Here is a 27,342-nt window from a genome sequence, read left to right as displayed (position 1 = left end):
GTGGCACAGTAAATCTTGCTCGATGGTGTTTTAAGCCTCCAACGTCAAACTTCCAGGCAGCTAACCGTAACCTTAACCCTAAACATAACCATTGCCACGCTGCCTGGAAGGCGACGTTGGGGGCTTAAAACACCAAACACCGTAAAAATCTTTAGGATGAATCTCTGAATGGCCTTAGTGACTACCTTACCTATACGCCAGTAATCAGTGGGGATTTATAGTTGCTAATAATATGTTGGATTCATGTTAAGACTTAAATTAACAATAGTTTGGAGACCCCCCTGCATTGACTCTGAGGACCCACTAGGGGTCCCGGACCCCCTGTTGAAGATCTCTGCTGTAGACAATCTATATGACATGACACGTAAAAACAGATGAAACATGAGAAAGTACGCTTTATTTTCCAGAATGGATTGTCTGGAAGACACACGACCATCTGAAAAACTCCCAGGTGTCATATAAATATATAACATTTCAAATTATGCAAAAAAAAGTAGACAAACAGACAAAGTAATTTGCACTGATATAATTACAGCTTTGCACAAACAGTCAACAGTAATGGTTTTGACCATTACCGACAAAACCATTGTTCAAAATGAAGTATGCATCGAACTGAAAATAGGTTACTGCCATTTCTATTCCCCATAAGTGTACAATTAGCCAGCCCGTTTACACCTTCTGTTTGGTGCAATCTATACTGAATATAAAAAGTGCTTAATAAAGCTCCAAGGAATTCCACAGGTTTCCATTTGAATCATTAAGTATGAAAACAATGCTGCTCCCAAGTTTTAGATAAAATGGCTTTCACACAAGGTCCCTTTTGATAAGTAAATGTAAACAATGTTCAGGGTTGCCTTGAGCACATTCAGCGTTTCATATGTCAGTTGGCACCCCAAAGAGAACATACAACAACATTTAAGCAGCTAGAAGTGAGGCAGAGGTATGGAGCGATCACAGTGTTGACTCTGCTGCTCGGTTCACGGCACTTTTAGAATGAGCTCCTACTTTACTGCTGGGTACCTGCCTCCACAGTCCGTGAGGGCCGGTGGCGTCCACAGCGACATCCATGACCCGATCTGGCACCCACCACTGCAGAAGCAGCAGGAAGAGGAAGTCTAAAACAGCAACGAATGCAAAGATGGAGCCAGCCACAGGGCCGCAGTGGGCCCTCAGCCTCCGTAACCGTCTGTCAAGGGGAAGCACCTCCTCTCCAGCCACTCGGTCGTACACCTGAGAGGGAGAACACACTGATCAGAGTCTCCATCTATCATTCAGTGTGAACTATTAGTAGATTTACATGCACAGAAGAAGAAAAAAAAAAAAAAATCAGGTTACACATGCAGGAAATCATGTTTACAACTTAGTGATACAAGATGCTACTTTCTGATGTCCTGTTGTGTGTGTGTGCCAATGTTCTGTAGTTAGACTGCAGTTTTTTCTTACAGTGCAAAGGTATCTGAATTTTTACACACACACACACACACACACACACACACACACACACACACACACACACACACACACACACACACACACACACACACACACACACACACACACACACCTTTTGTTTCGATACATGAAATCATGGTCAATATAATTTGGCTTTTTTGACAATAATTTGCAAAAAAAACCCTCTTTAATATCAAAGTGAAAACAGATTTTTACAAACTGTCAATTAATTAAAAATATATAAGGTAAAGAAGATGATTGCATAAATATTCACCCCCTTTAAAGTGACTGACCTAATTCAACAGAAGTCCAGTTAGTTGATGCCAGCAGTGTCACAATTAGTGAAATGGAGATCACCTGAGTTCAGTTGATGTGTGTCAAGTGATTGTAGTATAAAAAACACCTGTGTCTGGTTCATCAGTATTCCTACTACAATTGCAACATGAAGAGAAAAAAAAAAGAACACACTAAGTAACTCAGAGAAAAGATAATTGAAAAGTACAAGTCAGGAGATGGCTACAAAAAGATTTCCAACTCTCTGGACATCCCACGGAGTTCAGTTAAATCCATCATTCAGAAATGGATGGAGTATGGCACTTGTTTAAAATCAGCCTAGAGCTGGCCATCCTCACAAGAAGAAGACTGGTGAGGGAGGCCATCAAGACACCTACGACCACTCTGAAGGAGTTAAAAGCTTCAGGGGCTCAGCTGGGAGAGACTGTACATACAACAACTGTTGCCCGGGTTCTTCACCAGTCGAAGCTGTACGGGAGAGTGGCAAAGAGAAAGCCATATGAAATCTCGCCTGGAATTCACCCAAAGGCATGTGCTAGACTCCAAGGTCAATTGGAAGAAGGTTCTTTGGTCTGATGAGACAATTGATTAGTTTGTAAAAATGCAAATTCTTGTCAAAAAAGCCAAATTATATTGACCATGATTTCATGTATAAAAGAAACAAAAGGGTGAAACATCCAAGGGGGTGGTGATGTAAAGAGAGAGTGTGTGTGTGTATATATATATATATATATATATTTCTTTTGTTTACAGTAAATAATTACAAATCTTAAAATAAAGTAACTTTCTTTGCATTCATTTGATTCCCAATCAAGATACACTGGTAAAAATTGCTTTCGAATGTTAATATGTCCTTAAAAACTGTTTGAAATGCAAAATAATAGAATTTTAATCATGTGATAAAATATGCAATTAATCGCGATTAACTATAGAAATTCAGACACACACACACACACACAGGCTACAGAAATCAGTTATTTTCATATACAGTACACAACATTTAAACCATAAGATGACTGTAAACCAGTTTCTTAAAGCATATTCTCTCCATAACCACTTGAGTTTACATCCAAAATTCAAAAACTAAAGTGGGACTTTTAGCTCCCTTTTGTCTGTAGTAGAAAATACGCTCAAAATAGGTCTTAAGTCCATGCAAGCATATTAACAGAATACAGTTGAATGAAACGGCAGGCTTTGGTTTTAGTGAAACTACCTTTTCAGTCCTCTCAGCAACATTTCTCCAGGTGTAGAGGTTTTGCACACGTGCATGGATGGAGGCGGGGGAGGGGACAGACCCTGAACGCTGCCGGGCGATGACCGTCTCCAGACCAGCACACAACGCCCGCACATTAGGCTCACACATGATAATCAACTCCTCAGGCAACACCTCAGGAATGCCCCCCACACGGGTGCTAACCACCTGAGAAATAAAACAAAAACTGGATGCATACATTGTATACAAACACACAAACAGATCACACTTACCAAGACTGAATTAAAGTCTGACAAAGTATAACTTCATTGACCTCATATGGCTAAAAGTTTCAAGTCTATGTCACCTCTCAGCACACCCAACAGTGATGTTGTACTGACCACACCGAGTACACTGCAGGTCAACAAAAACAAGACTTCCATCTTGTTGTTAGTGATCCTTAATAAGCCATCAGCTTCTAAATTCTGCTTCAAATGCAAAATACTGTAGATTACTCAGAGGCCAATATTAGACATGGAATAGGTAACAATGCTAGCTACATCAGTCTGTGATGGCATTTTAATCATTCTGTAAACTGTGACTTTTACGTTAATGTTCCTTACAGCTTTATGCAGACATGACAGGACCAGTAAGGGTCCTCGTTACATTACATTAGGATACATACTCCTAATGTCATTCTTTACATAGATCCTAAAAACACTGCCTTCTCCTCCTCCCGAGAATCCACCAGACCCAACTTCCCATGTCACACGTGAGTGTCTGGATGGTCAGCGGCTGCCATTTGCAAGTATTATTGTTAACAATTTCTTTCTATGGCTCCTTTTGCGCCACAACCTGTCCGTGGATTGCCCGTTTTAGCCCACTTTTTTCCTTAAGAGTTTTTTTAAGCGAGTGCCATGAGATAGAGTTGAACAGCCACATATGAGCACTAGAGTGGTGATACCTGTTTGTATGAATGCCAACACACCTGCAGTCCACAGCTGGCTCCTTCTAGTATGGCCATGCAGAACGCTTCAGTCAGAGATGTGTTGAGGAAGATGTGACCCTGCACCAAAACTCCACGAACATCTTTATGCTCCAAAGCCCCCAGCAGGCGCACCCTGCAGTGACCCCATTTGAAGGAGTAAGGCACATGTAATACCACCTTCACACACATACCCTGTGCGTGACTATCCACGCCAGACTGCTGGTACGGGTTACTACACAGTCACGAGTTACTGTATTTCCACAAACATCACTACTCAACTACAATCATTTCTGGACATTTGAGGAAGTGCACTAAATGCTTAACAGTGTTGTCAACTTTTATTCATGAACTGTGACGGTTGCAACATTAATACCCGAGATCCAACATAATGGTGAAAGTGGTGTTATTTTATGTCATTACAGAGAGCATTTCCTAAAAGAGGTTTAAGTGGTATCTCCCTATCATAAATATTCTCGAGAAATATGAGCACCCAGCAGTACCTGTCATGTAGTTGGTACTTCTCCCTTACTTCCTCCAGCACAAGTCTCTTAGGTCCCTCTCCACCAATTAGGAAGTGCAGATCTGGGTGTTTGAGACAGAGCTCTGGGATTATTCCACCAAGAAGATCGATTCCTTAACAGAGGAAGAGATTGTGAACACTTTGACAATGAAGATGATGCAAAACTTAAATCATCATTGCTGTGAATTCATTGAATGTGTCACTAAAACCATTAACTTCCCTGCCAGCCTTCAGGTCAAGTTTTTAATGTCATCTTAAATTTATGTGGGATAATTCTGTTGATTGTACTTTTCTTCTGTACTTTGCCTTGTCTTTTTTCTTGCCTTTTTTTCTTTTCTTGCTTTAACTGTATAACCTGATATATCTTTACACAGTGTGTATGTTTACCTGTTTGTTTTGTTGAGAAATTATGTTTTAGATGTATATTTTATTTCCTCTTCTGTAATAGGGAAGGACGTTGACTAAGCCTTTCTGGCTTTTCTCCTCTCCTGCACTGTAGTTGCTTGTGCAAGTAAACTAAACTAATGCTTATTATAGCCTGAACAGTGCTGAACACTTGTAGTCGATACCAATATTGATATGTGAGTGTTTCCAGTAGAGGTGTGAATCTTCACTGATCTCTCGATTCGATTACAATTATCATGTCAGCGATTCGATATCTCGATGCATCACGATGCGTCAAATACATTTTTCTATTAAAAGGCATATAGGATATTTAATTCATAGCTTTTCAAGCTTCAAAAACAAAACATTTGGCAGTGCTCTAATACTAAATAAATTGGATACATAAAACTACAGCACTGAGCACATGGAACTTCCTGAATGTGCAAAACATAACAGAATATGTAAACAGAAAGGTTGTTAGGCCTACATTAAACTGTAAACAGAAATAAATCGATTACGGCCCGGACAATTATCGATGCAGCATCGTCCATGTCCACGATTTGATGCACCGATTATTTGATTAATTTCAACACCTCTAGTTTCCAGATATTTAGGCTGATATAACCACTGTAACGTCATCCCTAGAGCTGGAAGACATATTGAGGTGTGAATGATTTGTGCCAACATGAGGGCTTGAAAGACAAGCACAAAACAGCTTTTTCGCACCTTTGCGGTAGACAAGACGGCTGATCACAACAATAGTGATCCTGTCGTCTAGGCGCTGGGAGGGGTCAGGGGTGAAGTCCGTAGGGTCGACAGCGTTGGGAATAACAGACACTATCTCTGGGTTGAGGGCTGCACGGAGCACCGTGTTCTCCTTACTGGTGTACGACACGCACACAGTGTGGTTGGTGTCACACAGCGATACAGTCAGAAGCTTGTTGGTCAGCACGGAGCTCACATCAGCAAAGCCAAAGAGTGAGTGGTCAGTAAACACCTGTTAATGATAATACACTTTAGGTTTATGTAAGCAGATTGTGTGCAGCACAATGATTTTGAGACCTGCGTCATAAGTCATATACCGTGTTAAGGCCCATGGTCTTAGCGTGGAACAGTGCATCATGGCCCATGGCGGAGAACGAGCTGTGTGCATGCACGACAGTGATGCGTTCCCTTACAAACACACAGCGCATCAGTGGGAGACTGTGAAAGCAGGTGGTGGCTGTGGACTGGTTGTACATCACCTGCAGGGGGAGGTAGTAGACCTTCAGTCCGTTGGTCAGGTGCCTGACACCCTTCCTCCTGCCATAGGCATGGGTGACAATTACCACTTTGTGTCCCTTTTCAATCAAACACTGGGATAGCTGGTAAATGTGACTTTCTACTCCTCCCATATTCGGATAGAAGAAGTCGGACACCATGCAGATGTTGTGCTTCCTGCTGGGGACCCCGCAAACCTCTGCACGAGCTCCAGAGACTCTCTGAGGTGAAGGGTTATTCACAGCTGCTGCTGCTGCTGCTCGCCTTCGTTGGCCCATTGTAGATGCCTTCTTTGGCTGTGCACCTCACTAGTGCTGAAACAAATTGTTAATTGACCAATTGGTTAATCAACAGAAAATTAATTGACGACAAAATTATTTTAGTGATAAATAAGTACATACATAAAAATATCATACATTTGGTGCTGAAACTAGAGATGTTCCAATACTGGTATCAGCTCTGATACTGCCTAAACCGCTGGTATCGGTAAGTACTGGAGTTTATGCACCGATCCGATACCACGTAATAAAGCCCTAAAGTAAAAATACGTTAAAGGAGTTTATTTATGTTCTTTTTCCGTTATAACTGACTGTCAAACTAGATAATAAAAGAACGTTCTGTGGCATTCATGTTTCACAAAGAGTTTAACCATATATTTTTTAATAATAAAAAATATGACACACTGGTATCGGATCGGTACTCGGTATCGGCCGATACGCAAGTTCAGGTATCGGAATCGGTATCGGGAAGCAAAAAATGATATCGGACCATCTCTAGCTGAAACAATGTTGACATAGTTTAATTTCCTACTTTTGTTCAACAGATACAGTATTTAGATTACAATGGTATAAAACAATGTGAGAAAATGTTTGAAGGTGTGAGAATTCTCACATTTGATTTGCTGGAGCCAAAGCAAATGTTTGGCTTTTTTGTTTTAAAAAATGACTTGAATATGGTTAATCGATTACCAAAATAGTTGACGATGAACTTTGTGTCCATCAACTAATCAATGAATCATTCATCACACTAATTAATTACAACCAAACAAATTTTACTCTTACTGTAGGAGTCCAACATTCTGATATATATCTCCCAGACAATATTTAGACTCTTATCATAGATAAACAACCCCCTGCACTAACTACTCAGCTGTGATATACTTGTTATTCACCAATTTATTGCAGATTATAGTAAACAACGGTCCAGAGCGCCCAGCTGTTTCTAAATTTCCTCAAGTACTTCTTAGTGAATCATACACATTTTCTTTCTTTTTTAAGTTGACCAACATGTACAACTCTAATACTACAGCATAGCTATCTGTACTGTCACACTGTAGCGCCCATTTACGGTATATCTATGGTAGCGCCTGTCTCATTTCACTCCCGAAGGAAGCTGCTTCTCTCTTAGCATTAACGTTAGATATGTTTTAGAGTAAAATGTCCCTGTAAGTTGCATTTGCTATCCGTTAAACTATGGTGGGATAGTCAAGCTCGCTCATCAGCACTAAACAAGTATTTACAAACACCTCGGAGACTAGCTGGTGTAATGTAAAATGACTGTTAACCAACTCTTTTGAGCTAACGTTAACGTTACATTAACGTTGTTCATGCCTTGTCTAGCTAGCTACTTCATTGTACATTAGCGTCAAGCTAACAAACTTTGTTCCAATTTAACCACTTGGCTGACATTAAATTGCCTTACCTTGGAAATGTCAATCCTGTTCCAGCCTGTGAAAATACACACAGCTCTTTTTCAGATATAGATTCATTTCTACTCGCTAGCCCTGAGCTAACCAGTTAGCTACTGCTTCTTCTTCTTATCTTATTTAATGGCGGATTGCAAACAACTTTTAGGTGCATACCGCCACCTACTGTACAGGAGTGTGTAACATCATGTCATTTTACAATTCTCAAATTCTATGGAATGCCGTTTTATTCAGAATTAAATAAATGAATAAATACATAAATAAATGAATAAATACATAAATAAATAAATAAATATGCCTTTGAAATACAGCATGAAATAAATAAATGAGGCAATAAATACATAAATAATTAAATACATTTAATTATTTCATGGTACTTTTATTTCATAAGTCCACATTTATTTATTTGAAGAGACTTTTATTTCATAAGTCCCCATTTATTTATTTCAAGAGACTTTTATTTCATAAATCCACATTTATTTATTTCCGTGGACTTTTATTTCCTAATGCCACATTTTTTCCACTCTCTATTTATTTCCAGTTCTTATATGCAAATCAGGGGGCGTGGTTATCTCGCACATTCAGAACAGAGCCGTGGGCAAAAAAAGGCTGGCGAAGTGAGAGTGCAACACGACAGGCAGTTCGCGGAACTTACCCAGCGCACAGTCACCTATTCTGGGGTAACTAGACCACTAACTAGCACTGACCTGACGGAGCACCACAACTGGCAGTTTGCGATGCTCTGTACCCAGTCCACAGTCACCTATTCTGGGGTAACTAGACCACTAACTAGCGCTGACCTGACGGAGCACCACGACCGGCAGTTTGCGGTGCTCTCTACCCAGCCTAGAGTCACCTATTCTGGGGTAACTAGACCACCAACTAGCGCTGACCTGACAGAGCACAACAAGAATTTGTTTGTTTGTCCCTAGACATTTTGACGGGGTCGGCTCGGCCACTGCGGGTTGTCACAACATTAGCTGAGGCGTTGTTAAGTGAGCTAGCGGGTAAACGACTGTTCTAATTCACATTAAACTGACCATTTCCGTTGAAGGTGAAGTGAGACAAGGTGAATGGGAATTCTTCTCGAAGAGAAACGGGTATCTCTCTCTCTCTCTCCCCCGCCTGTGCCTGCTGCGCTGTGGGCGTGTGTGTGTGTGTCTGAGACCTCAAGCTTACAGCGGGATCTCCGAGCAACGAGCTAGCCGCCCTGGCAGGCGCTAGCTGGCTGTCGCGCCACTATATGGAGCTTCTCAACTCCGAATACTTTGAAGCAAATTGTCAATTTGGCAACGATTTTTGCAAGACTGCCTATATTCGAAATCTAAACAGTTCATTTCTCGCCTAAAACGTTCTCAGAAGTGAATTTAGTGATGAATGAGATGGCGAAAATTGTTTTGGTCTGCCAAAGAAGTCCCATTAACCTTGTTCTGAATGTGAGAGATAATCACGCCCCCTGATTTGCATATAAGAACTGGAAATAAATAGAGAGGGAAATAAATAAATGTGGCATTAGGAAATAAAAGTCCACGGAAATAAATAAATGTGGACTTATGAAATAAAAGTCTCTTGAAATAAATTAATGTGGACTTATGAAATAAAAGTACCATGAAATAATTAAATGTATTTAATTATGTATTTATTGCCTCATTTATTTATTTCATGATGTATTTCAAAGGCATATTTATTTATTTATTCATGTATTTATGTATTTATTCATTTATTTAATTCTGAATAAAACGGCATTCCATAAAATTCTACTCATCAACCCTGTGTCTTTTAAAAATTGAATTAGTGCCTTCCTGGTGATTCTTATCTTCTCTCCCTCTCCTTCTGATCCCAGTATCCCCATCAGATTTCACTCCCGCCCGGCCTCCTGAACCCTATCTTTAAACACCTGTCTTTCCACTTCATTCAATGTGCAGTACAATATGACATGTTAAGAATTTTGCTTAACCCCACAGTTTTCACTATTCCTTTTCCCCATTAAAAACAAGGTGGCATTCAGTCCTGTGTGATCCACTGAGTCTTGTCATTATAATTTCCTCCCTCCTGGTCCTTTCCGTATAATTCTTTATACTGACAGACTTTTGTATTTTATAATATCCCCTTCCTTTTCTGTCTTCCTCCCACCATTTCTGCCATATTTCAATTCCTTTCTTCTTAACCACAGTGTTTCCTTCACCTTATTATTTCCTTTAGTAATGCCTCTTTCGCTAGTTTGTCTGCACCCTCGTTCCCTTTTACCCCCTCATGTGCTGGCACCCAACAAAACATGAACATTTATGCCACCTCTATGTAATCTTAGTAAACTGTAATAAAGTTCTAAAAGTAGGTCTTCTCTGACAGATGTCATTGACTGTATGCTTTTTATGACAGCTAAAGAGTTTGTGCATAATACCACTCTATCAGGTCTGACCTCTTCAGCCCACTGTAGTGCAATGATGGCTGCCACCATTTCTGCTGTAGATACAGATAACTCCCTGGTAACTGGTCAGATATTTTTTTTTATTTTTTTTTATTATTAACCTTTATTTAACCAGGAGAAATCCCATTGTGATTCAGAATCTCTTTTTCAAGGGAGTCCTGGCCAAGACAGCAGTACAAAAGTTCCATATTTAAAATATACAGCAAAAACAGACAACATAAAACAGAAAAAAAAACAGTTGGCAAATTAACATCATCTCCACATAATCATCAGCAGCGCTCAGTAGCAGCACATGTGCATTTAGTACTCAAATAATCCTTTATCCTAATTTTAAACTGTATCAATGTTGGTAGGTAGTCTAATTTAAGATGATTCTGCAGTTTATACCAGGATGAGGGTGCAAAAAATGTAAAGGCACTTTCACCGAAAACAGTTTGCGATCAGGGAATGTCATACATGATTTGCCCATATGATTGAAGATTACATTTCCCGGTAGTGACTTTAGGAGTCAGGAGAGAACATAAGTAAGGAGGCAGTTTACACAGTATGGCCTTAAAAAGAAAAATATACCAATGCTCCAACCTGCGATTGTGCAAAGAAGGCCAACTAACACTCTCATACAAACTACAGTGATGAGTACGAAAACTAGAATTAGTTACAATTCTTAGTGCTGCATGGTATACTGAGTCCAGCATTTTGAAGATTGATTTGCATGCATGTATAAAATATCACCATAATCCAGCATTGACACAAATGTTGCTTGTATATGTGTTTTTCTCACACTAAAAGAGAAAGTTTCTATAATAGAAACCTAAAAGTTTTTTTGTTAGACACTCTATATGCTGCTTGAAGGACAAACTTTCTTCTTAGAAGAAGCCAAGATATTTGTAGACTGATACTCGTTCAAAGACAAGCATCGTCTGTGTTCCTTGATTTAGAGAAGCACTTTATTTTACTTTTGTCAGAGTTTAATACAAGTCTCAATTTTTGCAGACTCTTCTGAATAATGTTAAAAGCAGATTGCAAGTCCTCTGAGGCCCTTGTTAAGGATGAGGCAGAACAATACAGAATGGTGTCATCCGCATAAAAATGACACTGCTTTTGTTACATTCTGACACAAGTCATTTATATAAATAGTAAATAAAATGAGCCCCAAAATGGACCCCTGAGGGACACCATTTTGTATAAGTAATGAGTTTGAGGACACACCATCAATCTGAACACTTGGCCACTCAAGTAGTTGCCAAACCATTTGACAGCTTTTAAAGTAATTCCAATATCCACCAACCTCTGAGACAGGACAGAGTGGTCAACTGTGTCAAACGCCGTTGATAGATCTAAAAACAGTGCAGCACAATATTCTTATCATTAGCACTTATTAAATCATTTAACACTTTCATAGGGGCAGTGACAGTGCTGTGTTTTTTACAAAAACCAGACTGCAAATCATTTCAAATGTTTTATGTTGCTAAATAATCGTTCAACTGGTCACTTATAAGCCCTTCTAAAACCTTGGCTAAAACAGATATTGGCCTATAATTATTTGGATTTGATCGGTCAGATAATCTTTTGGAGAGATTTATTTTAAATTCTGGGATATGTATACCAACTCCCACACATTCCTGTTTCTTCTTGGATCCGTCTGTGTAAATCTTTAGATAATTATAATAACTGTTTCTCAAGTAAATGCTTGTTTTAACTCCCACTTCCTCCATTCTCTTTTCTTTTCCAGTATATTAATAGCTGCCTTTACTTCGGGAAAAAGCCATGGTGGAATGTTACTAACTGGGTTGGGCGTGGTGAAATCTAAGGCTTCCATTTCATATTCCCTCACTCTCTTTTCCCTTGTCCATCCAAACCCAAACACCTGAAACGTGGAATACTCCTAACATTCCTGTATTGTCTCTTTTGTAGGGCTTTCTTTCCCACTTCCTTTTAAATCAGATCCAATATGCCAGCGCAAGTTTCTCTCTTCTTAACGCCAGTGGTGTTTCTCCTGCTCCAATGCATACACATAATGCTCTATACTGTAATCTATACTTTTTTTCCAATATTGTTTTTGCTGCTGCTCCATAAACTACACAACCATAATCTATTGATGACCTCATGCATGCCCTATAGATGTCAATTAATGACCCTGCACCCCAGTCACATCCAGCCACAGCTCTCAGCAGGTTTATGACTTTTTTGCATTTAGTTTCCAAGTGTTTTATGTGTGTTTTCCATGTATACTTACTATTAAACTGTTAGAATAACTTCATTATCAAATGATAGACAGAACCACTGAAGTTATATCAAAGTTCATTTTTACTTGCAAACATAGCAAGGAGACAGTTGTCTAACGAAAAGCTTTCTACAGACGCTTTTTATAATACCAAGTTGAATGTAATACAATCATAAAACAGAGTTGATGTCGTCAGTTGTTATCTGGTAAGAGATGATGTCGTCTCATCTATCTGGTCTGGGAGGGCATGTATGCCCTCAGGAACACACTGTGCTTAGACAAGGACAAAACAGTGGCTCCCATGTTATCTTGTTAGTTCAAGCAGTGTTTGGGTTTCTTAACAATATCCACACACATCCACAACAGTTTAATTTAACAGAGAGAGAGAAAACAGTGATCAGTATAATATTATTCTATGCAAACAGTTTAATAATAAGAGGAAAAGTATGTAAATCATAATTTTCCTAACACAAACCATAGACCCAGGTACTTAAATTCATTTACCATTGGCTGCTCCTATAATGTTAACTTTTCAGCATGACACTTGCGCTTCTTTGTGAACATCATGTAACAGGATTTGCTTGTTGATATCTCGAACCCCCACTCATATGACCACTTGTCTACTTTCCTTATTGCTTTCCTTATATTTTCTAATACATATGACCCATTCGTTCCTCTCATCCAAATGGCCCCATCGTCCGCATATAGTGCCGATTTGATGCATCCATCTAAGTTTGAGAAAATATAATTTATCATGATGTTAAACAGTACAGGGCTAAGTGCACTCCCCTGAATATTGTCTACATCTAAATCCATAGACACCTCTGATCCAACCTTAAGGAAAAGGAACCTTACATTTTTCTACCTAATAAAAAGTCCATAATCCAATTATGCAACCTTCCTCCAATACCCATGCTACTTAGTTTAATAAGCTTCCCTTTCCTCCACATGGTATCATATGCCTTTTTGATGTCAAAATACATTATTGTCATCAGCTCTTTCATTTTCAATGCCTTTTCCACCTCATTACTAACTCTAACTAGAGCATCTGCTGTGGAGCGTCCTTTTCGAAATCCACTTTGTATACCAGTCAGTAATCCTCTCCGTTCCAATATATGTGATATCCTGCGAACTATTATCCTCTCCAGCCATTTGCATAAGTGAGATGTCAAAGCTATGGGCCTATAGGATTAGCTGGGTCCTTACCAGGTTTGTTAAATGGTATTATTACTGCACTTTTCCAACTATTCGGTATCATTCCATCCCTCCAGTACTAAGAATCTTAGTACTAACTTAAATGATTCTACTGGTAGCTGTCGGAACATCGCATGACTTAATTGGTAGGTATAATTGGTCTTGCCCTGGAGCTGTATATCCAGTGCCTAGCAAAGCTATGTTGAGTTCAGACATTGTAAAATCCACATCCAGGGTTGATATACCATCCTCCCTTTTCAACTTCACATCCTTATTCTCTCTGAGTACAAGAGCTTTATGTTGCTTATGGATATCAGTAAGGTGATCACCACTGTGTACTTCCACAAATGTCCTTCCTAACACTGACACTACCACCTTCTCTCCATCAATCAAAGCAGGAATTTTAAGTCATTCTCTTGAACATAGACCATATCTCCCCTAACTCTACTCTTCTGCCTATGGTGGAAAAGAACTCTGTCCCAATCCCAAAGTCCGGACTCACAGACTCACGGACTTTGGTGCACGTTCTCGCGAAATTCGTAAGGGCTTAGGGTTGTCCCAATGTTGAATTTCAAAGGGCGTGTGAGTACACACTTACCAAGCCCTTTCCGTGAGTCAGCATCAATGCAGACTTTACCAAAGGTATTTACCCACAGTTCAAAGCGTTGTGACGTTTACTGCGGAGACCATAGGGAAATCTGGAAATTACAAAGGTAAACGACAACACGACACACAACTACGGAACACAGACCAACCTGTTGTCCAGCTTGTAAAACAAGAGTTTGAAAAAATTTGGAATCAGGCAGCCGTCTCCTGTGCCTTGGCCGTGTGGAAAGCAACAAACTTAAAATGAAAATTCCCAAACCGGCAAGTGTCAGCAACATCTTTGTTATTAAACATTGCCAAGGTAACGTGATCTCGTGAAGTGCTGTCCCAATCCCATTTATACCTATCTGAGCCCATGTGGCCTCACACACGCACTCACTTAGCACCTGAGATCGTCTGTGAGTCTTTAGTCCTTAGTCCTCAGGGCTCACTTTGGGATTGGACTAATCTCCAGTTTCTCTTTTTGGTATATTTAATTGTGGAAACAAGAGACAGGTGACATGAACACTCAGTAACAGGTGAAACAAATCAGGGTGGGGCAGACAATCACAAAAGGCGGGAAAACATAAGGCAGGAAGTATAACAAGACATGACAAGGGAGAAAAACAGACTACCAAAATAAAACAGGAAACAGAAACATACACAACCATAACACCCCCATCTCAACCAGTAAAGCTGGGACTGGAGTTGTACGAAGGGCCCCACAACACATCACAGTTTTTTTTAAATGTGATACAGCTGCTGTTCCATAGCATATACAGCCATAGTCTATTCTTGACCTTATCATTGCTCTGGAAATCATTAGTAGTGAATCCCTGTCAGCACTCCATGTACTACCTGAGAGGGAACACATTACATTTATCACTTTCTCACACTTATAAACAACATTATTGATCTGTTTTCCCCATGTTAGCCTCTCATCAAAGTGCACTCCCAAGAATTTGAAATCCTTAACCCTTTCAATTGCTTGTCCCTACATAAATAAACCATTACATTCACTTTTCTTGTTACCAAATATTACATATTTTAATTTATCCACTGAGATTTTAAATCCCCACTTTTCACCCCAGCTAGTTACCTTGTTTAGGGCTACCTGCATTTGCTCAGTTGTTTGTTTGATACGTCTGCCCCTTTTCCAGATGGTCCCGTCATCTGCAAACAGGGAAAGTCCGAAACTGGTCCCACTATCCTGAAAAATATCATAACTTAAGACGGAAAGCTCCTTGCGTTCTATTGCAAGATGTAAAACATCAACAGATTAATTATCATCATGTTCATTCACATCTATTTCTGCCTCTTTTCCACTTTCTACCTGTGGGCCTCCTTTCTCTCTCCCTCCCTCTCTCCTGCACCTCCAACTTCTGTCTCATGAACATATGCAACTCCTCTGGGCCTAGTTCTACCTCCTCAAGAAACCTTTCAGCAGCATCTACCACAATCTTAATAGCATCTGGCCTTTTGGTTATATTTATAGCTGCCCATATCACATCTACCATGATTGCAAGAAATGACTGATTTTCCTTCATCTACATTGTTCCCCTTTTTCTGGCAGTGCAGGGACACTGGTCCCCACACTGGTCCCCACTGGCTTGTTAGCTTCCCCTGAGCCCTTCACTTTTCTTAATTCATATGCATAGGACATGTTCTCTCCAGCTCTAACCTTTTCCACTTCCACAGCTATTGATACCCACACCCCTGAAAGAAGTTATGTGGTTACCACCACAATTGCAACACTTTTTTCTACAACCTGGCATTGTGCAAAGTCATGGTCCCCACCCACAATTTCCACCTCTCCTATTTCCTCTATATGCAGCTGCCATTTGCCCAAACCCTTGACACTTGTAGCATTGCAATGAAGGACGTCTGTACTCTCTCACTGAGAAACTCAGATATACCCCATGTATACTCTTGTTGGTATGGTTTCTTGCTTAAAGGTAAGCTACACAGCTGTGCCATCTTTTTTATGATATTTATGCTTTTATGATGCTTCCTGATCAGTCACTCCACGGTCAACACGCTCATTGTCCAAACGTTTTCCATCGGTTCTAACCGTTCTAACCGTCTCTGCTTTTATCATTGACCCAATTCAGGGACTGCAGCCTTCGGAGGTAGCAGAGTCTATGTCTACATTATGTACAAGAATATTTTGGGTTGATTTTCAACATTTTACAAGACGGAAAACTGGGCAAACAATTCAATTTCAGGATAAATAGATTCTTATATGTATGTTTTGAAGGTGATGAGATGAGAAAAAGATGTTAATTTTATGTACAGTTAATTTTACTATTAGAAAAATTCCACATAAACAAGAAGAAATGGACGGACTTCTTTTTTCAAGAATTGCATCTATATGGCAAAACTGTAAGATGCATTAAAAATAAGAAGGCAATTCTTTCTAGATGATACATTGCTTTGATCTTATGAATGCCCTCCTCAGCCTGACCTCCTCCACCTACTGTATTGTCCATGTTATCCTTGTTATACCAAAACCCCTCAGACTGTCTTTAAGCTTTACAATGTAATAGTCTGGGATGTAATAGACAATGCCTGATTTTCCAGTTTTGGGATAAAATGTCCCCTGTGTTTTTTTTAGCTTTTTCTTTACCATGACTGGATATGCAGTAGGTGACTATGTGTTTATAGTATATATACCAGTCCAATTAGTCTCATACTCTGAAAGGATAAGTTCCACATACACAAGCACTGTTTTATAAGTCTCCCTCTAATATAAATGACTTTTAGGATACATAGGCCAAGGCTAGCCAGGGCTACTAAAAGCTAACCATAAACAAAAATGTACATTACAGTATTATGAAAAGTGGTTTGGAGAGTCTCCTAAACAACACAAAATAGTTTATTCATGATCATAAGGGTTCAAACCCAAAAGGGGTAGAAGTTCTTCATAACTTTTGTTACAAATCTTCAGTCCGTCTTGAGGAATCGATTTTGAGCACAACCCATAGGGGAGTCAAAAATACCACAAACCCGGTGTATAGAACTTCACCAAAATTGGTGCACATTGCCTGGGGGGAGTATTGACCAGGATCTGAAGTATATAAGTCTATAAGTCATATTGATTGGTGCGTGTGGGCAAGGCCTATTTAGCATTATATCCTTAATTATGACGTTGCTGTGGCCTGAAATGAGATAGAGACATAAACACTGTCACCACAACTGTAAGTGATGTGCTAATGCGTCCCAAAAAAGATGCCAATTGGCATGATGGTGAGGCTATAACTTAAGGCCAAAAAAGTAAAAACTTTGAAAGGCCACACCCCTCACATGGGAAGTCCAATTTACTTAAAAGCAGCTGAAATTACTTTGCAGAATGTCACAATGTCACATTTCCTCATACTAGACAAAAATAGTTCTCTGCTTGAGCTCCACTTACCTGTCTCAACAGGCTAGAAATGTATTCAATAACAAAGATACCCTGTGACCAAGAATGGCAACTAAGCTTTCACAGTGTTTTTTACAGAAAGCAGCAATTTACAGAAAGAAAGTGGCAATTATGACAGGATACGAAATGACATAAGGAAAAGAAAGTAGCACAAAAATACAAATGGGCTAATATAAGGATTGGAAAGGATTGTTCAGTTTTTCTTCCCATTTTCAGGGTATGTGTCATATGAAAACTTTGTTGACCTTGAAAAGTCCACATATTGACGCATTCACATTTTATTGCAAATGTATTACCCTTTTTCAGCTTCAGACTTGGTGTGCTCTCCTGTGCGCAGCTACAGAGGCAAGGCTGCTGACCAAACCCAGAATATGGGACCAGTGGTGGACTGGTCATCTGGACCAGCAATATGTTTCAGACTGGAAAAGATAAAAAGGCTCTGACTGTTTGGTTGTCCAGTGATCATTTGCAGGCATCACTTTCTGTGCTTTTTGGTGTATACCTTTTAACAGGGTTCAAGTTATAATCTGAGCTTTGTGGGGGTCTCTAAAATAACTAACGCTGCGGGTGGAGTTAAATAAAAAAAAATAGGGTTCGAAGTACGTTCACGGCTTGTACACTCTCATCAGCAGTTGGTGCAATATAATATATGGTGCGTAGTTCTTTTGAAAAACGTGTTTCTTTTAGCATGTTTATTGTGTTAACGTCAACAATACTGAATACATTGAAAAATGCATTATTTGTGATTAAAATAATGGTTGTTGGCAATGTATTAGCGACCCACACAGATGTATGATTTTTCTGCTTTCATGAGAGTTCAGACCCCTCCTTATGGGAGCTCACCTCCCTGGCTCCCACTCGAACCCTGCCTTTCAAATGTCACAAAACTTTCACAGGGATTCCCTCTAAACCTTGATATATTATACATAAAATGACTTTTATCTGTTTATTTACAAAATGAAACAAATATATCACAAATGCAGTTACAGATGAACAGGCTACTGTACATCGCAATCAAACTATTCTATTGTTTAGGTACAGTATGAGAGAATGTTGATTACCATACAAGAAAGAAAGGGGCTTGATCAAGGACCTTTACAAAGAAAATCATGATAGTCACACTTAGCCACATACATTTTATACACCTTTCATACATATCTGCATTACATTTGATTAAAATGGAAATCAACAATGCATAGTGATATATTACCTTTATGGTAATAAAGGGTCAATGATAACATAAAACTGTTGCATATCAACTCATTTACATTTAAAATAATTGCAACTGTTGCAATATCAGAAGTTACCTTTGTATACAGTAAATATATATGTATAATAACTTTCTTTTCTCCCATTTGAAGTATAGCACTTGCAGTATATATACCTAACCACCAAGGCACATTAAATGGCTCAGTTTTATGCTGATTTTAAAAATAATGTAATTATTCTGGATATTTTGAAATGTAGTCATTGTTACCTGCTACAGAATCCACAATAGTGCACACATTCAGCAATCTATTTTTGTTGTGTTATGATTTCTATATTTTTTGTGCATTGTTCATGTAACTGATTCCATTTAAATTAGGGGTGGAACAGTTCACAAAATCCACAGTTCGGTTTATATCACTGTTTTGGGGTCATGGTTTTCCAGTTCATTTAGGTACGTTTTTGGAACAGACAAGGGGGAATTGCTAATTTCAACATACTTTTAATTTATTTATTTGGCTAAACAAAATTATGGCTAAGAACATAAGGAACATAAACACTTATTCATTGAAAAAATCATTGCCAATTATATAAAAATGGCCAGATTATAGACTAAAGCCATAAACAAAAAGTGAAGCATAATTGTTTTTTTTAAACAGTACCTATAGAATGTCAGTTCTTAATGGAAATATTCGTTTTCCCACTTGAAATTAAAGTCCAGTATTTGAAAAACTGTGAAAAGAATATGGCTACATTTTATTATCAAAAGGAAAAGTGCCACTGTGCTATTAAAAAAGTAGATAAAAATAAAACACATTAGTGCAGCATACTCTCGCTTTGCCAGACCCTCCTGGGTCCGCACGCTGGAGGAGGGTCTGGCTACTCCACATAGCATTCAGGGATTGCGGTGCCACTGCAAAATAGGGTCAGAAGGAACTTGTTTTCGTGGAACATATGTATGTTTAAAAGTTGTTTTAGTCATGCAACAGAAAACTCAGATTAAACAGATAGTGTGGCTAGCTGTCTGGATTTACCCTGCAGAGATCTGAGAAAAGGTTAACCATAGTCCTCATAAATCGACCAGAGTTTAAAATGCCAACTCAAAGAAAGCCCAAGGCATCAGATATGCTGCCTAAATGAGTGAAATCTGGTGGATTTTCGGGCGGCCCAGATGTGGAACATCAAGGACATAGACTACTGTAAGTGCAGCATAACCCAAACACACACTGTACACTGTTTTCAAAACAGCTCTGCTCTGTTCATTCTATTTTTATTTTCCTTTGCAAGTTCGGGATGTTGCTGAAATGTTTGCGAATATAGCGGCTCAAATAACGTTACTTTAATCATATGCTGAAATCCTGCATCCATCTTTCTCTATAATATGTAATGCTTTAGATGCATTGGATTGTCCTGTCAAACGCTCTCCTACTTGCACTGTCAACGGACACACTGGTATAATGTCTTTTACTTGAACCGTTCCATCCTAATTGAAATGTATCACTTCATCTTCATATCCTAAAAGGAAAATTTCTTTTTACAATCCTTGAATTTGAAGGAAAGAATATAAACACCTGCCTGCAAACATCCATAAAGCTCACAAGATGGACATCTTTTTCAGAAACACCCCATTCCTTGAGCGGCATGAACACATGATGTAACCTGTCTCTGCGTGGGCATGATGCCACAGCCATGACAAATCAATTCGGTGGAAATTGACTCACATTAGACTTGTGTGTTTAGCAGTATAAGTTGTCAGCCCCCACTTCTCGTATCCTTTGTGAGCTCCTTAATCAAAGACAAAAGATATGGAAGTTACACTAAAGACCTACAAATGTAAACACAGCAGAACTATACTGGTAGCGGCTTGATTTCACAAAGCCAAAAAGTGCTAGGGTCTGGTTTAACCAGTAAAGCTCAAATCAAAAAAGCACTTACTGTGAGTCCCAACGGCGCCACAAGAGCAGGGAAAGTCCAAGCAACAACATAATGGGAATGATTGTTAAGTACCGGTATCGGGCGTTCTCTGGATCTTTCTTATGAGGTTCTGTGGAAGGAAATATGACACTTCATGTTGTATAATGATCCGTGCTGTGTTTACAGCTAATATTGTAATGGTTTTAATGTGATGTAGTTTTGGGAAATTTAAGTCCCATCCTCTCTGAAATAAATAAAAACAAACAGTTACCATTCCTTTGCACGCATTCATGTGTAATGATAGTTGATATGCCTTTGGCCTTGACATGACATGTAGGTTCTACAGTCCCATTGAGTTCAGTGCGGAGTGTGCTGTTGAAATGGTAGAGGCCAGTAGGAGCATCCAGAGTGTATGTGTGGGTTATGTTAGTTGTCTTTGATTTTGGAAGAAGTTCTCCATTCAAAATCCACTGAATCTCAGTCTTTCTGTAGCGTCCTTTTACATGACACTGGAAAACCTTTACACTTCCACTCAGGTTGTTGGCTGTCTGACAGACAGTGTAGCCCGCTGGTGGGAGAAGACTCAATTTTAAATTGTGCAAGATTTTACTGCTTTACTACTTTAAATTCATAGGTGAATAATAAATGTTGATCAAATAATATACGCAAGGCACAAATGACTTACCAGAAACGTTTAGATATACAAATAAACGCTGGTATTCCTCTTGCCTGTGAAAACTGCATCTGTATTTCCCCTGGTCATCCGCTGTGACGTTGATGAAGAGAACAGAGCAGTTATCGCGGTTCTCATACAGAAATATTTGGGCCCTGCCCTTGTATTTGGGATAGAAGTTTGAAGTGGTGTTGTTGTTTTTGAAGACCAGTGTCATGTTTGGTTCTTCCATCTGCCAGTGAAACTCCAAATTTCTCTCTGAGCAGGGGCATGGCAGAAGGACACTGTCTCCTAGCATAGTAGTTAGCATAGTCTCTTCATCACCTACAGTAGAAAAGGTAAATTTGGATAAGTCCAGTTCTTAGACCATTTGTTTTTAACATAGCCTACACAGTGAAACATTCAACTTAAAAAATGTGTGCCTTAAAAATGTGAGTTAACTGAACTAAACTTGAATAAAGAGTTCTGTGGGCTCATAAGTTATATAAAGTTAATATAAAACCAACCGAGTTAAGTTCACTGAAAACATCTTCAGTGAACTTGAGAGATTAAGTTTATTCAAAAACGTTATCGTCAATGTTACAGTTACATTCTTAGTTTAAGCGAATTTTGACAAAGGTTTTACAGTCTCCTCCATGGAGCCACTTTCATACCAGAGGAAGTACAATGCCTTTAAATTAAGCTGCTCCCAATGATTCTCTTTCATTAAATGTATTAAATGTATACTTTTTATTGATCCCCAGTGGGGAAATTATAATTTACAAAAGGCATGGTTGGTAACTATTTCCAACATACACTTTTTAAATATTGCTTACACCCCGACAGCTTTAAATAATTGATGGGCTCTGAAAAAGAAGCGAAAAAGATCCGTCATCTGTAGCTGCTGTAATCCTGTAAAAACGCCAACCAATCATTGCCTGACCTGAAAAATCTGGCTAGCTTTACAACATTACCAACCCTGCCTTTGAGAGTGACAGGGGACTGAATCTTAAAATAATAACCTTCATCATGGTTGGAAAAGTTATTATCAGAAGAAACAACCATGACTTAACATGTATTAAAGACAGATAGTATGTTTTCTTTAGACTACCAAAAAGTGGTCTCTGAAGGACGTTTGCTAATAAGATGATCCCAGTGGTGGAAAGTATTTCCACATTGTGGTATTGGTACTTCCACAATTTGATGATTTATGTGAAATCTCAGCAGTAAAATCAGTCAACTCATCATTTCGAGTCATAAGACTGCAAGTCAGAAGAACTTGTGTCCTTATGTAATTACATGAAGTTAATGATAAAAGATAAGTTGTCATCTTTAAATATCTTAAAGCTATAGTGTGTAGTTTCTGTCTCATATTTACAAATTCAAATCATATATACTCATTATGAACTGTACTTCTGCTAACTACTGTGCAGATATTACTGATATGACTCAATTTAATATCTCTGACCTTTTGTGGTTTGTTGTTCAAACACAACTGCACAGCCACTCCTAGTAATAAATTGCAGCCTCTCACTTTGTATAATGCACAAAGAATGAAACCACACAGAGAGAGAAAAATACAAAAAAGAAACAACAGAAATGTATTTGCCACTGTATGTATGTATAAAATGTCTTACAAAGCATTGTTTTGTAACAAAGAATTAAAAAAGTTTCCGTTATGGAACATTTATATTTGTGCAATAAAATCCTATCTCATGTGGATTTGATTTATGGCTCTGTAGAACTATTCAAGGAATGACATGTTGTTAAAGCGAGAACAAGATCAAAAAAAAAAAAAGACGTTAAAAGACAGACACAAAACATGTAACATTAAATTTAGAATCATACCCACCAAAACGACTCATTCACCCATTCACACACACATTCACACACACATTCATACACACATTCATACACCGATGTATGTATGCAAGGCGCTGGCCTGCCATCGGGAGCAACTTGGGGTTCAGTGTCTTGCTTGAGGACACTTCAACATGTGGACAGGAGGAGCCGGGGATCAAACGGTCGACCTTGTAGTTGAAGGACGACCCCCTCTACCTCCTGAGCCACAGCTGCCCCATCAGTGCAAACTAAACCAAAAAATACATTTGCATATCAATACTTCTGAATAAAAAGAAAACTGATTGATGGCTCAAGTGAAGCCATTCCATTCAGATACGTTAGTGGCAAAACTGTTGATTGTAGGCCTATTACCAGAGCTGCTGGTTCTGTAAACATGTATACAGAAAAATATGAAGTATAAATAAACAAAGTGAAGTTTGGTGTGACATTAATACTTATATTTCTGAACCCCTGTAGCTACACAGCACTTTCAGTTTTTTATCTATTTGGTGGGATTTAATCAGGTGTTCACAAATGTTGTCTAGGCCTACTCCCTCAGTTTTCAATAAATTCTTAAAATCTTTGTGAATTTCCTTTAATCTACTACTTGAAATTCTACAAGAACTGAAAGGATACACATATTTGTGTTATGTATGTTTTTATAAAGGGGATGGCTTTGTCATGAGCACACAACAGGGTGTTCAACATACCCCCATTTCAGTTTAAGAAAGCGTGTTGGTACGTTTTGTCGGGCTGAACGTAGCCCTGGATACAGCATTTGAGGCGGAGCCCCGTTCATTCCTATGAGAGTTGCTCAGTTGAATATGCACAGTAGTGTTTCTCTAGCTGGCCCTACCCGCGAGTTCCAGCTCTGCCCCTATACATTACATTGTGGTGACGTCACAGGCTTTAAATCGCTTTTCTCAGCTAGAGGGAGGTTTTTTCAAACATAAAAGTCTATGGATTTAAAACCTAGAATAATAAGAGTCATAACAAACCTTGTTTGCAGTTTGAGGTGTCCTGTTAGTTCTGACAGTTTTACAACTATCTCTTTTACAATGGTGGCCTTTGGGTAAAAAATCCTTTCTGGGTCGCAGGGGGATGTCATTACCGCGAGCGACCACTGGAAGAAATTGGCGTAAAGGCTGAGAGCTGTTCCAGGGGGGCTGTTCTAAAAACCGTCTCTGGCATTAGAGGGAAAGGGGCATTAACACTCAGATATTCCATGTAGGCTTATTTAATTATATGAATAGGAAACGGTTTATTGTCGTTGACCACTCCAAGTGGAGAAAAAGGAGAGCCAGACAAGGTCGAGAATACAAAAACATCAAGGTGTTGAAAAAAACCTGATGTAAGATGGCTGATGTCCGTAAACAGACTTCCTGTCAGAGCTGTTGTGTTTTGGAGTTGTTATGTAACAACAACAAAATGATGATGATGATGATGATGATGATGATGATGATGATGATGATGAGACACACAACAGCACCTTCTAATGGACTGCTACAGAGCAAAAGAAGTCACAAATAAATTAAAAGTGTATGCGGTAAGTTTTGATCTGTTATATAAATCTGTGATGTACTGTACATTGTGGTATTGGTACTTCCACAATTTGATGATTTATGAGTCAACTCATTATTTCGAGTCATAAGACTGCAAGTCAGAAGAACTTGTGTCCTTGCTTGTTACTAACCTAGCTCTGGGGAGTTTACTCCCCGGAGTCCTTATGTTTCTTTCTCGCCCAGAATATTCCCTTGGATTAGGGTGGCACCACGATCTTGGTTGGAGCTGTCACTGTGGCCCTACGCTCTGCGATGCCCTGCAGTGTCCGGCTGCGTCCTGCTGTGTCCTACTGCGTCCCACTGCGTCCTACTGCGTCCTGCTACGTCCACCCATGCTCTGCTGTGCCACGCTACATCCTGTAACGCCCTTCAGTGCCATGCTATGACATGAACTACTACGACTACCATTTGTAGTCAGTGTTACATTATCTTTGTGACTATTATTGCCACTGTTCATCACATCCCCAACCGGCACCGTCAGACACCGCCTACCAAGAGCCTGGGTCTGCCGAGGTTTCTTCCTAAAAGGGAGTTTTTCCTCGCCACTGTCGCATTAGCCACTGCTAATGCTTGCTCTTGGGGGAATTACTGGAATTGTTGGGGCTTTGTAAATTATAGAGTGTGGTCTAGACCTACTCTATCTGTAAAGTGTCTTGAGATAACTCTTGTTATGATTTGATACTATAAATAAAATTGAATTGAAGTTATAAAACTTTAATAAAGGTCTTTAAAAAAGAAAGAAACGATTTTGTGTGTACTAGCAAAGTACTAGCATCAAAATATATAAGTAAAAAAGTAAAAGTATTCATTATGCAGAATGGGCCACTACAAAAATAATGTATATATTATTACGATTATTGATGCATTATTATGTGTAGAAGTTTTTACTATAAACTGCAGGGTAGCAGTGAAGTCTTATCTTTATCCACAATAATAATAATAATAATGTATTAATTATATTTAGGTATCAAATAAATGTAATGCATTAAAAAGTACAATAGTTCCCTCTGAGTAGTGGAGTAGATGTATAAAGTAGCATAAAATAGAAATCAAGTAGCCTAAAGTACAAGTAGCTTACCTCAAAGATGTACATAAACAGTACTTGTCTTTAAGTATAGCCTACTGTAGTTAGCCTGACAAGCCAGACCCACATCAAGATGTTGGGTCTGGGAACTCACCATTGGCAGGGTTCAATCCGAGGGGCGGGATAAACGGTTGTCTTTCAAATTCTGCACTCGTAGCCAACCAGAGCAACGCTAGTTGATAGATTAAACTTTTGCCGTATCCGGTCGGCAAAACTCCGAACACATCTTCCTTTTTAAAGAATGACTTCAGTGCTTAACTCCAAGTCTTCCAGAGTCGCGGCCAAAGCTGATTCGAAAGACCGCTGTTCGCCAGCAGCAGCAGCCATCTTCTTTGTTTTCAGGTAGCAGGGAATTCACGCGGAACCGTCGCAACTCTGCCGTCGTTATGTTAAGCCCGCCCACCGACTCTATACACGATGTGATTGGCCTGACCAGAATTTGGTTTTTCCAGCTCGCAAGCCAACGAAGAGTTGCTAGACTAACCCTGGCTGCGTCTAGATTTCTAGGCTATACTGTAGTGGCAATCTGACCACAAAAAATGCCACTGGAGGGAATTTGAAACCATTTCCAACGCTTGCTGGTGCAAATAATGAGGTCCGCCATGTATTAAGGTTAATCCTTTATTTTATAAATGCATTCATAAACACCTACAAAAAGACTGACTGTGAAAGATCATCAAGGAGCAGACCAGATCTAAAAACATCACTCACAAACAGCTGAGATTGAAAAACTGTGTGGCTTCCCAGATCCTAATTCCTCAATCCCTTTCTCACCTGTGGTTCCCTTTCCCACCTCTGATTAGCACATACATACACACAAGTGCGCAAGTGACGTAGCGAGCAAACCATTCACACAAACCTAGATATATTGCAAACCTACCACACACGCATGTAGGCTACACATAATACACGCACGCAGCACATGTCCAAAATGGCCGCAACAGCTACTTTCCACCACGGATTTTAATAACTGAACATAGCTGTTGCGTTGTTTAAATGACGTAAAGGCTTACCTGAGACAATTACCACTAATAACACTCCCAGGAAGATCCTCATTTTGTACTGGGTGAAAAAGAATATGGATCCTGTGCCTCGAGGAATGCGCTGTTAAATTGGTAGCCTATAACAATTTCGAGGTATTCTAATCTACTCCGTGTCGTGTTACTGTTGGGATTACATTTCCACACAAAAAATCCCAGCCCTGAACATGTGTGCAATCCACACGTCCGCCTTTAGTCTGATGAAACCAAACTGAAAGTTCCATTGGTCTCTGGTCTGTCTGCTGCGTTTCCTATATCGTCATAAAAGGGGTGAATGCCAGTTGTTGAGAAATCAGCGCAGCCCCATGCACGATAAACATATTGACCAAAGTAATCAGTTTGAGCACTGCAGGAACCAAAAGGCGCTTCCATTCATAGCCTACAAATATTTGTAT

The 27,342-nt window shown here is 39.3% G+C and overlaps 2 protein-coding genes and 1 long non-coding RNA gene across 5 annotated transcripts; 1 reads left to right on the top strand and 2 right to left on the bottom strand.

The window, feature by feature from the left end:
• Positions 1 to 377: 377 nt before the first annotated feature.
• Positions 378 to 7,914, bottom strand: piga (phosphatidylinositol glycan anchor biosynthesis, class A). 2 transcript variants are annotated; one of them, XM_078262116.1, is made up of 7 exons: positions 7,792 to 7,914; positions 5,913 to 6,404; positions 5,557 to 5,827; positions 4,427 to 4,559; positions 3,903 to 4,059; positions 2,960 to 3,166; positions 378 to 1,230 (listed from the first exon to the last, which is right to left on the bottom strand). In XM_078262116.1, exons 2-7 carry the CDS (start codon positions 6,366 to 6,368, stop codon positions 952 to 954), a joined length of 1,503 nt encoding a protein of 500 aa, XP_078118242.1. In that variant the 5' UTR covers positions 6,369 to 6,404; positions 7,792 to 7,914; the 3' UTR covers positions 378 to 951. The 2 variants fall into 2 exon arrangements, with proteins under 2 accessions (XP_078118242.1, XP_078118243.1); XM_078262117.1 differs by having other exon boundaries at positions 3,927 to 4,059.
• Positions 7,915 to 16,078: 8,164 nt separating this feature from the next.
• LOC144525368 (uncharacterized) lies at positions 16,079 to 18,060 on the top strand. Its single transcript, XR_013502681.1, has 2 exons — positions 16,079 to 16,181; positions 17,954 to 18,060. It is a non-coding gene; the product is annotated as an uncharacterized LOC144525368 (long non-coding RNA).
• LOC144525367 (T-lymphocyte activation antigen CD80) lies at positions 17,504 to 27,218 on the bottom strand. Of its 2 annotated transcripts, none has more exons than XM_078262115.1 (6): positions 26,921 to 27,218; positions 21,453 to 21,764; positions 21,039 to 21,335; positions 20,789 to 20,897; positions 20,575 to 20,638; positions 17,504 to 18,066 (listed from the first exon to the last, which is right to left on the bottom strand). In XM_078262115.1, the coding sequence occupies exons 1-5, from the start codon at positions 26,961 to 26,963 to the stop codon at positions 20,590 to 20,592; spliced, it is 810 nt and encodes a 269-aa protein (XP_078118241.1). In that variant the 5' UTR covers positions 26,964 to 27,218; the 3' UTR covers positions 17,504 to 18,066; positions 20,575 to 20,589. The 2 variants fall into 2 exon arrangements, with proteins under 2 accessions (XP_078118241.1, XP_078118240.1); XM_078262114.1 differs by lacking the exon at positions 17,504 to 18,066 and adding an exon at positions 18,580 to 19,766.
• Between the last annotated feature and the right edge of the window lie 124 nt (positions 27,219 to 27,342).

The sequence above is a fragment of the Sander vitreus genome, chromosome 11 (assembly GCF_031162955.1).
Source record: "Sander vitreus isolate 19-12246 chromosome 11, sanVit1, whole genome shotgun sequence".
In the NCBI taxonomy this organism is placed as follows: Eukaryota; Metazoa; Chordata; class Actinopteri; order Perciformes; family Percidae; genus Sander; species Sander vitreus.
The sequence above is the reverse complement of the archived record's forward strand: the minus strand, read 5'-3'. Positions and strand labels throughout refer to the sequence as shown.